The 16,529-nt window shown below is 40.9% G+C and overlaps 1 protein-coding gene across 1 annotated transcript in view; it reads left to right on the forward strand.

Annotated features, from left to right (window-relative positions):
* The window catches only part of MATCAP2 (microtubule associated tyrosine carboxypeptidase 2), a 44,962-nt gene that overhangs the window by 16,086 nt on the left and 12,347 nt on the right, over positions 1-16,529 (forward strand). Inside the window, exons 3-6 of the mRNA XM_090050158.1 lie at positions 2,516-3,204; positions 10,868-11,011; positions 14,186-14,318; positions 15,546-15,851. Coding sequence (XP_089906284.1) covers positions 2,516-3,204; positions 10,868-11,011; positions 14,186-14,318; positions 15,546-15,851 — 1,272 coding nt within the window. The remainder of the gene's footprint in view (positions 1-2,515; positions 3,205-10,867; positions 11,012-14,185; positions 14,319-15,545; positions 15,852-16,529) is intronic.

A 16,529-nucleotide genomic window follows, 5' to 3' on the forward strand; every position in this document is an offset into this window, starting at 1 on the left:
TACTTCTTCCTGCTGTTACACACATTACATTCACATCACACCTTGATTTTCCATCAGGAGAACAAACCTGGATAATGTACGGTAAGGTGTTTTTAAGCCTCCCCAGAGGCACTGGGTGTTGGCTACAGCTAAGACTTTGGATTTCACCTGGGATGTACTGATTCTTCTACTAGGGGCAAAGCCAGAGGTTCCTAGCTAGAAGGTCTTGCCCTTCCACTCAGGGTCGGACTGATCACTATATCTGGGGTAAGGAAGGAGGTTTTACCTCATGGTCAAACTGGTATGGATTGTGGGGGGGTTTGCCTTCCTCTGTAGCAAGGGCATGGCCCTCTACCAGGGACCTCTTGAGCATATTGGCAGGACATTGGTTGCCATGGTTCCCATGCTTCCCCTGTGACAAGTTAAGGTGTTAGGTCTGTGTTGTGTTAGGGGTAAGAGTAGTCTTCTGTAGAATTCATGGTTGTATGAGATGGTTTAGATAAGGATGATCCTTATTCAGGCGGGGGTCGAACTTGACCTCTGGACGTCCCTTCCAGACCTACTTCTTTATGGCTCTATGACTCCCAGATCATTTGAACATTTTTATACAGCCTAAGTTTCTGGCATTGTTTACCATTTTTTTCTCAGAGGCCCTACAGAAGCCCACCTACTGTGATCTGCTTGTAAGGCCACTGGAATGTAGATCATTCCTCCATGAAAATTAGGCACAGGTGTCCGGTAGGGATTGGGGCTGTATTATCTGCTGTAAGCAGCCACATTATGCTGTAGATCTCCTTTTCCAAGGGAGAGAAAGCCACCGCAGAGTGCAGTCCAGCAGAGCTCCTTTGGAGTTCCTTTGCCCCAGAGCCAGCAGGAGGACAAAGGTCTGCCTATGCTCAGGAAATGTTACTTACAAGCTGACAGTAGCTAACTTGCAGTGTTTGCATTTTGAAGCAAATTATTATTTTTTTTTAAACCTAAGTGTGTGTCACTATAGTACAGCCTTGCCTTGTAAGTTTCTCAGAACAGAGTTTGGTACTAACTGCTCGCTTTGTAATACCCTTACTCGACATAGGATTTTAAAGTTATAATTGATGGAACTGCCTTAAAGCAAAAAAATAGGAGTTTAGAGAAATGCAAAGAAGTCCTGAAATTTAACCTTCTAGTCTTGCAAAGTTAAAAACTGGACCCATGAACTCATGTACTCCAGGTATCTGTCACCCTCTCTGAGAGATTCCTCTTTGATAGTCAGATTTGCCATGGAGGGCTACTAGCTCCAAAACTGTATGCAGTGAAGAAGAGAGTAGTAAGCACTCTCTTGCTTGCTTACCTTAGAACTGTTTAGTACATCACAACTCTGGCAGTGGGGTTGTCCTACCCCACTCCAGAAAGCAGAGGCAATTTGTGGGGTGCACAGCCTTATAATTCTGTGGGGTGCACATTTTGCTGAACTTTATTCATGGGCTACATTTTAAAGTTCATTCTAGCTTTTTTTTTACATTAATTACTTTTCTAAAACTTCTTTAAAGATGAGTCACAGTTTACTTAAAACTTGTAGAAAAGCATAACGTGTCTATGGAAACTTAAAAACACATGCACCCAGATTTGATTTTCAACAAGTTAATTGTTGAGATATGCATTGAGTTTGGGCAGCCAGACAAGCACAGACTAGCACAACTAGCATTGAGTTTGGGCATCATGAGCAGGTGATCCTCCCTCTCTATGTGACACTGGTCAGGCTGCAGTTGGAGTACTGCATCCAGTTCTGGGTGCCACGCTTCAGGAGGGATGTGGACAACCTCGAGAGGGTCCAGAGGAGGGCCACTCACATGATCAGGAGGCAGCAGCAGGCCCTACGAGGAGAGGCTATGGGGCCTGAACCTGTTCAGCCTCCACAAGAGAAGGCTGAGAGGGGATCCGGTGGCCGTCTATAAACTGGCCAAGGGGGACCAGCAGGTATTGGGAGAGTCCCTGTTCCCTTGAGCACTACTGGGAGTAACAAGGAATAACAGCCATAAGTTGACTGAGAGTAGATTCAGGCTGGACATCAGCAGGCACTACTTCACAGTCAGGGTGACTAGGATCTGGAACCAACTTCCAAGGGAGGTGGTGCTCACTCTTACCCTGGGGGTCTTTAAAAGGAGGCTAGATAATCACCTAGCCCGGGTTGTTTGACCCCAGCATCCTTTCCTGCCCATGGCAGGGGGTCAGACTTAATGATCTGCTCAGGTCCCTTCCAACCCTACCAACTATAACTATGAAACTGTATAGAGACAGGCAGAACTGTATGTTTTGAATTAGGCTTACTTTCCCAATTGACTTTTTAAAAAGTCAATAGATATATATACCTAGATACAAGTTTCTTTTTATCTTAATACTAAGACTGTCTTGAGGCTTCTGTAATTATATCAAGTTATGTTCAAGTTTTTGGTTTCATATTTGGTATTATGTTTTGGCCCTAAAAACATATATTTCTCTCTGTGTGGCAGTCAGATGTGTTCTAGATTTTTTTGTTTTTGTCTTTTTTTATATACAGAAAAACTTCACTGGCCTAAACAAGAGCTCTCTAAAAAGACAGTCTTAAATCCAGAGGAACACAAGCTGGTCATTAAGAATGAAAACAGTCTTCAGCACCTGTCACCTGGAGTACTTAAGGACATTTTCACAACAGGAACAAGTAGCTACAATGTCCTTCTGCAGAGTAAAGAGGAGAAGAAACACCACTGCCAAAAGCAGTCATCTGCACATCATAAAAGACACAGAAAATCCACCAAATTTTCCACTACCTTGCGAAGCAGCGAGCACTGCAAGATCAAAGTACCGCTGCCTTTGCTGAGCAGCGGGTGGTACTGTACGAGCAGACAGCCCTCTGTCTTTATCACTAGCCCAATGTCTACCAGTGTAAAGTTTACGAATGGTATTTCAGTCACAGGAAACAGCAAAGGACTGCCACCTCGAACCAAAAGCAAGGCTAAGAGGCATTATTTCTCTAATCTAGCAAAGCCAAAGCAGCCCCAGTTGTCCAAAAGCCATGGAAAAGAGGGAGAAGTTTCTGGCCGAAAACTCTGTATACTAACTGCCATCAAGCCTTCCAACGTAGAGAAAGAGAAGATGAAATTCTTCAAGTCAGATTTTACCTACAATCCCCAATTTGAATATGCAAATCCTGCATTGCCAAATGTATTAGCCAAGCACAGTCAAGCATCTGACAGGTTTCTTAAGCAGGTACAGTTCTTTTTTTTTCTCTTTTAAAAAGACAGCATGGGCCTCTTCTTGCTGCAGGTCAGAGATTCTTATTCATAACAGCTTGTATTAGAACATGAGACTATATCAACTGCAAAATACAAATTAAAGGGACATTGATATTGAATGCATTCCCATATCACTGGGCACGTCTACATAAGATGTTACTGTGCAGTGGTTACTGGACATTTATTTTGTACTTATACAAGCAAGTACTAAATAAATGTGGAGTAACTGGAGGTACTGCACAGTAGTGCCAGTGAATGTCTTTTTATTGATGCTGCAGCACAGTAGCCTAATAATATTGTGCAGTAGCATCTTGGCACAGTTTTTGCTACGTGATGCTACTGCGCAGTAGTATCAGGCTACTGTGCAGTCAGCATCTCATGTAGATACGCCCACTGAAAACTTTTCAAGTTGAATGTGTTTTTAAAATCTTTTTTTCATCAGAAAGAAAGAACCTAAAATTTACTGCCGTAGTTGACAAGGACCTAGCCATGTGACATGAATTTCTAGCTGTCTTTCTGTGTTTCATGTTTTCTTTGACTAGCCTGCCTAATATAACAAGATGTTTCTATAAGATGTTGTAGATCTGAACCTACTTAAAACATAAAAAAGACTGTACAATATGCAGGTCAGTCATACGGGGCAATCATAAATTCGTTATGACTTGCCTTGAGGACATGGTTATTGGATAAGCATGTGTTGATTTCATTTGGTTTAATTAACTTTGGAAGGATATTCACATTTCATTAGGCTCAGTCAGGCGACAAATCTGCCTCTGCCCTTGACTGCGATTGAAATTCTGTTCCAGGGACAGGTAAAGCTGCATAAATCAATTTTCCTATGCTATGTGGTCTGCTTTCTGTGTAGGTTCATGGGTTGCTGTTGTCCATTTGATAGCTAAGCTGCAGCCTTTTCAATTCATTTTATTAATGTGGCTTCCTATCTATTATCATGCTCAAAATGCTTTTATTTCAACTTTAACTGACATGAGATGCATTGAGAGTTTATCTCTGTCGCACCAAAAGCAACCCTGCTCCCACTTGTGCTTTTCTGTAAGATTGTTTCTAGCTTAGGACATGAAATAGTTTTAGAAAATGTATTTAACAGAGAATCCCATGTTGTAAATGCTGTCATTCTGTAGCAGGCTTCTTTTTTGGTTGCAATGCATACACATTCCACAAAGAATCTCAGTGCAGGAATTGAAAATAAAACACTTCAAATTCCAGACACCCAGGATTTTATCATCTGGTTTAGGAAGAATATGATGCACCATATTTTCAAAAGCATTGAAGGTTTAAGAGGATCTTCTTTTTATTTTTTTGGTTATCCTGTTATACATTTGATCTTAATTGTGAGTTTAATTGTTTCCCTGATGAAATAGAACTTATCTACTTTGTCCTTAAAAGCTCTGAAGAGGCCTTCTAAGTTATTACTTATTTGGTGTGTGCTTTCTTTTAAAACAAATGTCTGCTTGGTCTGTGAATAATTTTAGGGACGTTAAAAATAGCTGATTGCAAATAAATTAAATAGCTAAATTTGGAATATTGAATTTAATGTAAGCTAGCCCTTTTTGTATTTATGAAAAAGGAAACAATTCAGTCTTAAGCAAGACTTTAAAAGAATGTTTTAATATGAAACTCTCAAATAGAGAATCAGCAAAGTATCTGTTCGAAGGTATGATTTCTTTCAACAAATTACTGTAAAATATAATCAAAATAATGGCTCATTGACTTGTCAATAGCAACTGGGCTCTCAACGATATCTGTTGGTTATTTTAGGGACTGATGCTTCATTGCAAGTTTTTTAATAATTAAGCATGGCAAAATACACATTTACTATCGTAACAAATAAAGATAAGCTTATTTTATATCCAGTGAAGCATGACAAATTTTCTTCATTTGGACATAGAAAGTAAAAACTGCTTTTCTCAGACAGAGCTGTGAATTGCTTTACAATATAAGTTAGTGTATGTGACTGGAATGGAAAGGAAAAACAATATTTCCTCAAACTTCAGATTATGAAGCTAATGAATAAATGCATTCTGGACTTCTTAATAGATGAAAAATAGCAGCAATCTTGTCTCAAATAACGCCAATCCCAGTAGATGGCACTACTTCTTTTCCTCTAGTTAAATGGAAAATCTCATTTTCATGGAGATTTGAATTTAATTTCTTCTAGCTACTATTTATATGAACCAATATATTTCGCAGAATCATAATCAGTAACTTATATATGCATTCCTACAATATGGGTCATAAAAGTTGCTGCCTTCCTTCAATTTTCACTGAAAGTTTAAACTAAAACATACTTTCATTAGGAGGAAGATAAACACTATAGTGCCTTTTGCTATATATACTAATGAATTTTGCTCTTGTAAGCATTTAAAACCAATCATGTTTTTAATGGTTTGTATTCAGACATTACTGTATACATTGAAGTATTTTTCTTATAGCAAGACAGTGGACTCACTTGTGTTTTTGCAACATTTTCAGGCTTCGATTGGTTACCATCCTTATTCTAGAAGCATTATCTGTTAAATTAATTCTGACAGATTTGCAGGAGATGCTTATAGCAATAGACATGCACACACATGCACACGTGTATACATACACATAGAGCAGACCTAACGCTGCTCCCAGGCCAGTTTTACAGTAATGGAATTCCCTTGACTTTTTACATCAACACTGTAAGTCAAGCACTAATACATTAATTCTTCAGAAGACACTAGCGAGGAATTTTTAATCATCTGAAAATCTGGTTTCACAGATACTTTGGAAGCTCAACAGAGAGTCTGTTCTTTTTACATATGTGTTTTCCTCCATTGTGTGTGGCTGTTTAGAGTCTTAATGCTGTATTGCTGGCAATGTTTTCTGAAGATATGATGGGGATTTAACCACAGAAGTACTTAATCTTTTTAAAGAAAAGAAATTGAGGGGAAATTAGCTGGATTTTGCCAGCACTGTAAAAAAGAAATGCTTGACTTGGAAATATTAGAGTTCTTCTAAGCTCTATCTTCTCTAGGCTTTTGATCTCAACAGAGAAGATTCTCCAACTTGGTAACACAGTCTGCTCCCTTTTAAGTTCCTCTCCTTTGCATAGATATATAGCAATGTGTAGGATTATTAATGTCATACAATAAACTATGGATAACTTCATAGCTTCTTTTTTTAGGAATTTCTCTGTTTTACCACTTCCTTTATTCTCACCTTTCTGTTCTCCCCTCTTCAATTTTTCCGTATCCTCTTATCTTTATAGTATGTTTCATTCATAAGCTAAGGAATATGTAGTAGAGGAAAATACATACAGAATCACAAGTATTTCATGAACATAAAAGAATAGCATAGCAAATAGGCCTTTCATAATGGTCACTATCTGTATCTTCTGAAGCCACAGATGTAGTTCTCTTCACATTATGTACATTGTAACTGTAATAATGGGATAGTTCATAATCAGGATTGCGGTACAGCGTCCAAACTCTTAGAGGTTGTTTTTACAACTAGAAACATTATTCCTGGCTCAGACCAAATACTCTTAAGTCTTTATCTTCATTAGTACTAAGTTCACTATAATCTTAAATTGACACAATTCATCTATATACACAAGGTAATATTTGGGTTGATGCAATTATTATGACCTTTTTCTAGTAGAGCACTTATTCATCAATTTACTTGATTAAAATCCAAGACATGAACCTGTGGTTTTAAATGATTTTGTTCTAAATTAGAAGGCTCATAACCTGTAGATATCATGTAAGGACAACTAGTTACTTGAAATCTGATAAAATATTACTAGGCGAGCGGGATGCTGTTGGGAAAGTCATACTTCTAGTTCCATACAAAGTTGGAAATTAATTGTCTGGTGTCTGTTACAAGTGTTTGTGTTACACAGTTTTAAGTACCCATAATAAGTTTTGACGAATAGTATATTAGTGACCATCTGAGGGGTTGGTGCTGTAATTGGATGATACTGAAGCTCTGAGTGACAAATAATTTAATAGAGAGAATACCAACCTAGAAATGTGTTGTTATTTTTATTAGGTGTACTTCTGAGTCTCTGAGACACTTAATTACGCAACCTCTGGTCCCAATCTCTCTTTCCTGAGTTCCCAGGTCCATTGGTCTCATTTTCAGCCCCTTCCCCCTCTGGTCGTGCACTCTGACCCTATCTGGACTTTGCCCCTTTGTAGGCCCTTAGGCCTCTGGACTCTTTGGCTAGATCCCCTATGTCTTCATAACTGATTTGTCTCAGATTTCTTCCTTTCTTCCTTGCCGTGCAGGGGAACAGCTGAGAATGTGTTGTACCATATTTACTGGTGCCCTTAGAGTAGAATCTGCCATTTTAAAGTGCTTTAAGTGCTATGAATGTCTGTTCTGTTATGACTTTAAAGTGCTTTCTGCATGCTTAATATGTGTTAAGTGTAACTTCTCTACCTAGCCTTAATGATCAATTGATACAGTAATTTCACCTACCAGAGCTCTGTTAAATGTAATTTAGATCTCTATTTCCAACATCTTAATTCCGCTTTAGTAACATCTTTCCAGTATAAATTATTGAGAAGTAAAGTTGAACTGAACTGTAGAGGCAAGGAAGAGAGAAATAAAAATGGCTGGGAAGTAGAACATGAGTCTATGGGCTATTGTTTCACTGTGAATGTATGTGCAAAGAGACTGAAACATAAATAGAAGCCTAGTTTCATGTGTTTATCTAATGGACTTCACCGCTTTTAAGACAAGGAAATTCAATGAAGAAAATGTCATGTCAGAGGATAGAAAGTTGAGAGACACTTTGCTTAACTGAAATAATAAAATTAATTGGTTCAGAGAAACCAGATACACAGAACAATGAGTAGGTGACATGATCTTAAAGGATCTGGTCACTGTAAAAGAAACTGAAGAATTGTTCTGAATTATTCAGGTTATTCACAGAGAACAAACTGTGCTCCTGTAGCTAATAGGGAATGTATTTTTTATAAGCTATTTATAGGAATAGGATGTTCACACACCAGAATCTGCACAGTGATCAAAGAACACCACCTATATTAAATGAAATGATTGTTAGAACAAGTTCAGCCTTAGGCCACTAAGTTAGTTTTGAAATACATTTTGAGGAAATACATGATTTCCATGACGGTTAAAATCAGCTGTTAATTTAGAACTAATTGTTGCTTAGATTTTGTCTTTGCATTTAGTCACTAATCCTCACTAATCCTGAGACATGTTAAAGCCTGAAATGTTCACTGAAGCAGAACTCAATAAAGGTTAGGTTCCATTATTTAAGGGAAGAAGTCCAAACAGAGAAAGGGAAATTCGCCCAGTTACACAATAACAGTGTACCTCTTCAGTTCTGCTTGAAACTTACCATGACTCCTCTGCCCAAGGAAGAAATGAACAAGAAAAAACTAAGTTGCTCATTTGTTAATGTTGAATAATATCTCTGAACTTTTCTTATCCATTTAACTTAACTGCTACTTTGTATTCATAAAGGATCTAATCCCCAAACCCTCCAAAGTCATTGGGAAGACTTCTCTTTGAATTTAGTTGGCTTTGAGTCAGGCTCATAACATCTATGCCTTGAGACCATTCTCTTCACAAGTGCTTGTGCCTGTTCATGGTTTTCCTAACTCATTCTGTACATATGCATATACATCATCCCAGATCTTCCAAGAAACAATTGTTTTGAGAATTAAAATATCAATTTTTATTCACTGATGTTGAAACCCAATTCAGTTCCCACTGAAGTCAGTGGCAAAACTCCCCTTGGCTTCTGTGCGAGCAGGCGCTAGCTAGTGCCACCCCCACTCCACTTAAAAGCAGCTTGGTAAATAACAATTTGATACAATAAATCATGTACAGAGGAGTATAAGGGAACAAAGGTGGTAATTACAGGTAGCAGACAGATCCTTTGCTCCCAGACCTATGTACAAAATGCAATTAATTCATTAAATCCATTATTTTTATTCAGAATTAAATTTGCTGAACTATACTGGTGTACATTCAAGTTGAATAGAGCCCTTGGCTTCTTCAGGAGGTGCTTGGGATTTAATTATTCTAAGCTAGGTAATAGGGAACTATCAGGAATGACATGGAATGTTTGTTCAGCATTCAGAGAATGCATGTCTCTTTCAGCCAGGAGCTACGATACTTAGATAGGACACCCTGTGAATAGCATTAATGTATTCCAGTCGCACTTGTCTGTGGTTGCCTAGTTTTAGTTAAAAATACAATTAAAAGAAGCTGTCAGCAGCTCTGTGGGGTTCTGAATTAATTCTGTTTCATAAGGCATGTACACACATACTAAGCTGACTTAAAATAAGGCGACACAACTAAGTCAACTTAACCAAGTTGACTTAAGTTAAGCCATGTTCGAGCGTATACTCATACAGCTCTGTGACATGGTGGTAGCCATCTTATGAGCTAAGTCAACTTAACTAGTGCAACACAAGATAATACATCTTGGAGGTACATTATCTTGCACTGCATTTAAGTCAACTCCGCTTCTCATGTGTGTGCACACTCTGACAGTTAAGTTGACTTAAAATAATTAAGCTGCTTAACTCTCAGAAAGTTAATATGTGTGTATGTACCCATGGACAGCAAACAGATTCCTTTCAGCATCACAATAATCAAGTTGTAGCATGCACTGTCATCCTATTTTATACATCTATATATTTTATTTTTATATATATATATATATATATATATGCTATTATGCGCCTGAGAGTCCTGTGTGGAGGCACTGAGCGTGGTGGTGCATGACTGGACAGCTGTTAAGCGGAGAAGGGAGCTCCTGCCTGCTGGGGGAGGGGACATGGGGTTTGTGGGTGGCTGTGGGGTTTGTGGCACCACTGGGCCAGGCCAACTGTCTCTGTTCCTCCACGTGGGGCTTCTAGGACTCCAGCAGAAAGCCGCATGTGGAGACACAGAGCCCACCTGACCCAATGGCATGCAATTTCATACCTCCATGTGTGGCTTCCTGCTGGAAACCTGACATGGAGGCAGGGAACCGGCTTGGCTGGTTGGTGCATGGCTCCCACCTGCAATGACTCAAGCCCCACGTGCTGGTATGGAGCCAGCCTGGTCTGGTCTCAAGGTGCACCCAAGCGGGTTGGACCGGGCTGGCTCTGTGTTACCATGTGTAGCCTCTGGGACTCAGCTGAAGCCATGTGCTACCAGGGACTCTGCCTGCCATGGCCATGAGCACCCTGAGGACCCACCATCTGTTGCTGCTGAGCTACTGGCAGTGGGGGCTGTGCACCATGTGGGGATGGGGAATGTGCTAATGACCTAACCCTTGAACATCTCTGTTAGCTGAGGAAGCATTATCATCCCCATTTTCACAGGTTAAATAATATGACAGAGAGATCAAGTGGTTTTTCCCAAAGTCATAGGGAACTAAGTATGCTGGGCCCAAAATTAATTAATCAGACTCTTTTTTCAATGTCTTTGAATTTGTATAGATCTCTGAGAGTGAAAGGAGTTGATTACAGAGCATATTGGCCTACCCATAAAAAATGTAGTTCAATGATACATACATGCATTGGAATGCAGGGAGGAAACTGCCATTTGTCCCATTGTGGTAGTCACCAGTCTGAAACTGGTGTCTTATTGTATTTCTGTCTCTTTTGCTTTTTATTCCCCAGTCCATCAATATTATGGAACGGACTTTGCAGAAATATGGAAGCTATGAAAAGTTTGAACAGGTCACTGGAGGCAGCCTGCTGACCAAGAGTCGCATCTGGAATCATGTCAGGAAATACATGGTGAAAGAAGGCTGCCTGGGTGAGGTAGGATGCATACAGAGTCAGCAGCTACTTAAACCACAGAATCAAACATTAGAAATTAACTAGACTATAAATCCAGTCAGGAAGAGGTCTTACATTTTTTCCCTGATGGTTTGTCTAATGTCATTTTTCAGCAATCATAACACTAGCTTTCACTACTTTTCTTGGGAGACTAACTCTAAATAGGAGAGTCATGCTGGGATTTCACCTGATGGACCTCATGTATTTGTCCAGTCTGGTACAATGTCCACATATCTCTTGCAACTCATTTAAGTCCTGCTGTGGTGGATTAAGGGAGAATCATGTACGTATACTTTAACTGGGCCCTTCACACACGACCTACTTTCTTCTTTGATTTCCATTTGTTTGCTCAACAAGGGCCATGGGGCTGAATGACAGCTTGCCACACCTTTCTCTCTCATGTCGCCTCCATGGTTTGGCTTATCTGTCAGCCTTTCTATTCTAAACTAGATTTGTCAGTGTCAATACATTTGATTGATTTTTGTGAGTTGATTTGTTTTCCCAAATAAAACGTGCAGTCTTGTTTCAGATCTGAAACAGGGAAATATTAAGGTGAATGTTAGAACAAAATGTGTTTTAAAGGAGGATTGAAAAGCTTTTTATCTGACAAAAATAGTCACGGGTCTGTCCCCTACTGTCTTTGAGATCAGTAGTGCTTGGAAGTGGAAGGTACTGCAATTTTTACCATTTCAGGTATTAGTCGCATCAGTAGTGCACTATGTAGAATTCTGAGGCACGGATATTGGCAGGACGGGTACCAGGTGGGTTTAAAAAAAAGAAAAGCTGACTTGATCTTTTCTTGCTTTACCATGTATTAAAAAAAAGGTCTGAAATTTTTTTAAGAAGGTCTGTTTCCCTGAACATTTCCTAAACCTTTAAATACAAAGTCTTATATGCCTTATTTTCTGGGGTTTGTTGTGTAGAAGCTTATATCCAGAATTATCCAACCTAACAAAAAGTCCAGTTCATCTTACTTCATTCAATTTTATAAAAATCAGCAAGAGTTGAAGGCAGAAGCTGCATTAGTCTGAACAGAAAAGGACTGTGCTGAGATCACATATGGTAAACAAGAAGAGTGTGTAACCTGAAATCAGTGAATGAAAAATGAGCGTGTCAGAAACTAGACCAGAACTGATAAACAGCATTCTGACAGGAAGGACTCTTCTGCCCTCTTCTAGGTGTCCATAAATCAGGGGTGGGCAAAATATGGCCTGTGGGCCAGATCTGACCAGGAAGGCCATTCTATCCGGCTACAGGGCCCCTAAAAAATTTAGAAAATTAATATTTATCTGCCCTTGGTTCCTGTCAAAAATGTTCCTGTGTTCCCGCTTTTCTCTGCACTCAGCACCAGCTTTTTCCCTGCTGGCGAGCAGGGGGTCGGGGCTGTGCGCTGCCTCCCGCCTGTACCGCAGGGCTGGGGGCACTGGGTGTGAGTGGGCGCAGGAGCCAGCGGGAACACGGGGCCCACACAGCGCCGGCAGGGTCCAGAGCAGGGTGGCAGGAGCACGAGCTCCCAGCCAGCAGGGTGGGAGCTGTGCCAGCTCCTCCCCTCCCTGCTGGTGTAGCCTAGCTCGGCTCCACAGACCCCTGCCAGCCTGTGTCCCACTTTGGGCCCCACCAGTGCTGGCCCGGGGACATTGGTCACAAGACATTGGAACATTAGTCCCAAAATGGTGACCAGTAGGCGGGGCACTTGTCAAGGGGCGGGGCTACCCATGCAGCCCTCAATAGCCTGCCAAAACTGGGTAGGTGGTCCTCTGCCCGAAATTATTTCCTGACCCTGCCATAAATTAACCCCAATGCTAGAACAGGTAGACTGGAAGGTTTATTATCATGGCTTCCACACATACCACCTCCTAGGACCCAGGGATCCCACCATGGGATCCTCATCCCGGTCATGAGAAATGACTTGACAGAACAAAACTAGAAGATGACTCAGTGATATTCAACCTCTGCTGGCTTCAGTCAAGTTGAATAGTGCTTGGGATGTGTGTTGAGTCTGTCTCTGTCTAGTAGCAAAATTGCTGTTGCAATTAAAAGTCAGCACCAGAAAGAGAAGTTTAATTCTCTCTCTGTGCTTTTTTCTCTTCCTCTGTGTGTATATCTTGTGTGGCCAGAGTCCAACACCAGCATCAAAACTAGCAGGTTCAGCCCATCTGGATTAAAGGTTTTCTCTTTTACCCAAAAGGACACCTCAACTCCACTCTTTTAATATCATTTAAAGACTGTTAGGTTCCCTCCTATAAAATCTTTCTCCAGTTAAAGGGAAGAGATGTTGTTAAAACGAATGCCTTATTGGTAATTTTCACTTCAGATGCTTGTTTTCATAGGAGTTTTTTTTACTTCCTTTTCTGCACCTCTGATAAAGGCTATAGAGCTTTTTATTTATGTTAGTCACGGGAGTAAGCAGACTGAAGTGACTGCACTAAAAACCCTGAATCATATCTGTTTAATGTTGAACAATGACAGGCTTATGCTTTTTTGCATCATAAAGAAGCAGAAAAGTGTATGATGTTTCTATTCCCTAATTCAGGGTAACTTTTAAATTGTGATTTTTTTAAATTTTTTTGTAAAAGGTTTAAGCACAAATACATTCCATCAATTAAAGTCTCTCTGATTTTGTTCAAATTCAACCCAAGAATACTTGTTTGTGCATTTGTAAGCTCTTTGTGCATCGTCAGTTCCCACTCCCCTCTCCCCCACCTCCCCTGTGGATCAGTTAGGCTCCAATTCTGCAATCATATCTGTATAGTCGAATTCTTAGACTATGTAGAGCAGTGCTTTTCTGACTGCTACCAAACTTTTCCTCAAAATGACCCCATTTATGGCCCCATTTCCTCAGCATGGCCCCTCACTCCCAACCCATGCCCCACACCCCCATGACCCCCTCTGCTGATGTTGTAACTCTTTTTGGGGTCATGACCCATAGTTTGGGAACCACTGATATAGAGCCACCTGATATCAGTGAGGCTTCAGAGATGACTACAGACTTTCTGGAGAGGCAAAAACTTCTCACATGGGTCTTAATTTGGGAAACTATAAGAGGTGAGTGACCAAGTCCTGGTGGAACATAATAAGAATGGGAGGAAGAGTAGAAGAGGCAATAGCAGGGAAAGAAAAGAGCTCTCTTATACCTAAGATGTCTTGTCTTCTTAGATTGTGGTTCACCTCACCGAGGACCTGCTTTCTCGGGCCTCAATGATGGTAGTCAATGGCCGTCCAACTCTGACTATCAATGTTTCCACTGCACGTGAGCATTGGCTGGAAGGGATGCTGAGGCATGAAATAGGTATGGACAAATGTTATTTATTCTGCCTACAGCAGAGACTATATGCATTGTTATTTACTATTTTTCAGTATACTAGACTAGACCCTGTACATTACAAGGCTTGACCCTTGCCTGAAAGAGCTTACACTGTAGATGTGTTAAAGAAATATGTGTAGACTGTAATAAAGGTAGAAACCCCAGCAGATAGCTTTAAGATATATGGATATAGGACATTTTTCCCAAAGAACTGTAAATCTGGAAAACTCCCCTATTTTTGATCCAGGTTAGCAGGAAGTTTCTGTAAGGTTTTCTAGGTTCTGAATGAGCTTTTGCATTTAGAATATCAAAACCAGATGAAATCCAGGGGATCTGAACAAGTTAATCCTTGAGTTTTTAGCTCTGGGTGTCCTGCACTAATGTTATATCTACCCTGTTGTAAAAGAGCAGCAGCCACCTCCTCTAAGGATAAAAATATCTGAACAATTTACTGCACAGTAAAAAGGGGCAGGGCCTTATTGCATGTTGGTTGCTTTGCAGCAACTCCCTGTGTTTCCAAACTTTTACCTTGCTGTTAAATGGAAGCCCACCTGTGATAACTTATCCTCCAAAGGGCTAAGCTACTGTGAGTTAGCTTCTACTTGCTGGTTGTGTCTACATGAGACACTTTACTATGCAGTAGACTAATCTACTGCACAGCAAAGCATATCACCATGTAACTGTGCAGGAGCTAGTTCACAGTAGTGCAGTTACATAGCTGATCAAGAGCAAGTTGTCCCAACCCTGGCTCTGAGATCAGAGCCAGTCCCAGCAGCAGGCATCTGCCTGGAGTAGGGAGCAGTGTCCCAGCCCTGGCTCTGATCTTGGAGTTGGGCCCTAGAGCTGCCTCCTGCAGGGGAAGGGAACATTGTCCCCACCCCCGCTCCACCATCAGAGTAGGGATCGGGCAACAAGCAGCTGCTGGGGGTAGGGGTGAGGGTGGGAGGCAGCATCCCAGAGGTAAGAAAGCTCCCCTCGTCTCCTTGGAGCCCAGGCCTCACCTCAGTGTCCCCTGCAGCCCAGGACTGGCACTTGCAGGAGCACAGAGCTTCTCCTGGCTGCCATATAGTAGCAGAGCAGGGCAGGAGTATCCCTGCCCTGATCTGCTCCCACTGGGATCAGATTTTCTCCTGATGGACACATTTTGGCTTATTTTATCATTGTGCTACTGGTTGTCAACATTCAAAGTGCCATGTTTTTTTCTTTTTTTAGGAACTCATTATTTTCGGGGCATGAACAACAACAGCCAGCCTTGGTGCAATTGGAATGGACGTAAAAAGCATGGTTTAAAGCCAATCAATCCTACTGAAGAAGGTTTGGCGAGTATTCACAGTGTCCTGTTCCGAAAGGACCCTTTCCTGTGGAGGGCTGCCCTTCTCTACTATACTGTCTATCAAGCTAGCCAGATGTCTTTCAGTCAGCTCTTCCAGGATGTGGGGAGATTTGTAAAGGACCCCAACACTAGGTGGGATTACTGTGTACGAGCCAAGAGGGGGTGGACTGATACATCCCAGCCAGGTTGGTTTTCTCTGCAGTCGATTCCATTCTATCTTCCTTGTCCAAAGTGGTCTTCAAAGTAAGTGCAGCCAGTTTTGGCAGAATGTAAACTTCGTGGAAAAATTCAATTCTTTGTGTTCGTAAAGGAAGAGACAAAGGCACCATGTTTAAAGAAAGGTCAAGAAGACATATCTGATTTATACAGTAAAGGAATTAAGAGAGACACTACAAGTAAATTTAGGTTCACAACTTGCATGCCTTTAACATCCTGTAGACTGAGCTTGTGACCAGAGTGCTGTTGCAGCACTTTACTGGCAGAGACCACATTCTCTTCCTTTCATTTCTGTCTTTGACTCATTGACTCAACTATCTGTTTAGTATAGGGGGAAAAGTTTTCAAGCTGTGGCATAAATGTATATATAATGTTAGGAAATAAAATTACTGTATTTACTTGCCTACCATGCTCAACTTTTTCCCAAAAATTAGCCTTCTGAAATTGGGGTGCAGGTCTTAGGAGAGGAAGATGATTTTCTGCCCAGAGGACAAGCATGGAAATAGTGTAAGATGGCTGCTGTTTCTTTTCCTTCTCTTCTCTTCAGCAGCTGCATGGAGGCAGGGGCATATCAGGGGAAGGGATACAGTGGAGTCATTGAATCTCACTTCGATTCCTAATCCAATCAAAGTTTAAAAACAACTGCC

This window comes from Crocodylus siamensis, chromosome 5 (assembly GCF_052110815.1).
Source record: "Crocodylus siamensis isolate JL-2025a chromosome 5, ASM5211081v1, whole genome shotgun sequence".
Classification (NCBI taxonomy): Eukaryota; Metazoa; Chordata; order Crocodylia; family Crocodylidae; genus Crocodylus; species Crocodylus siamensis.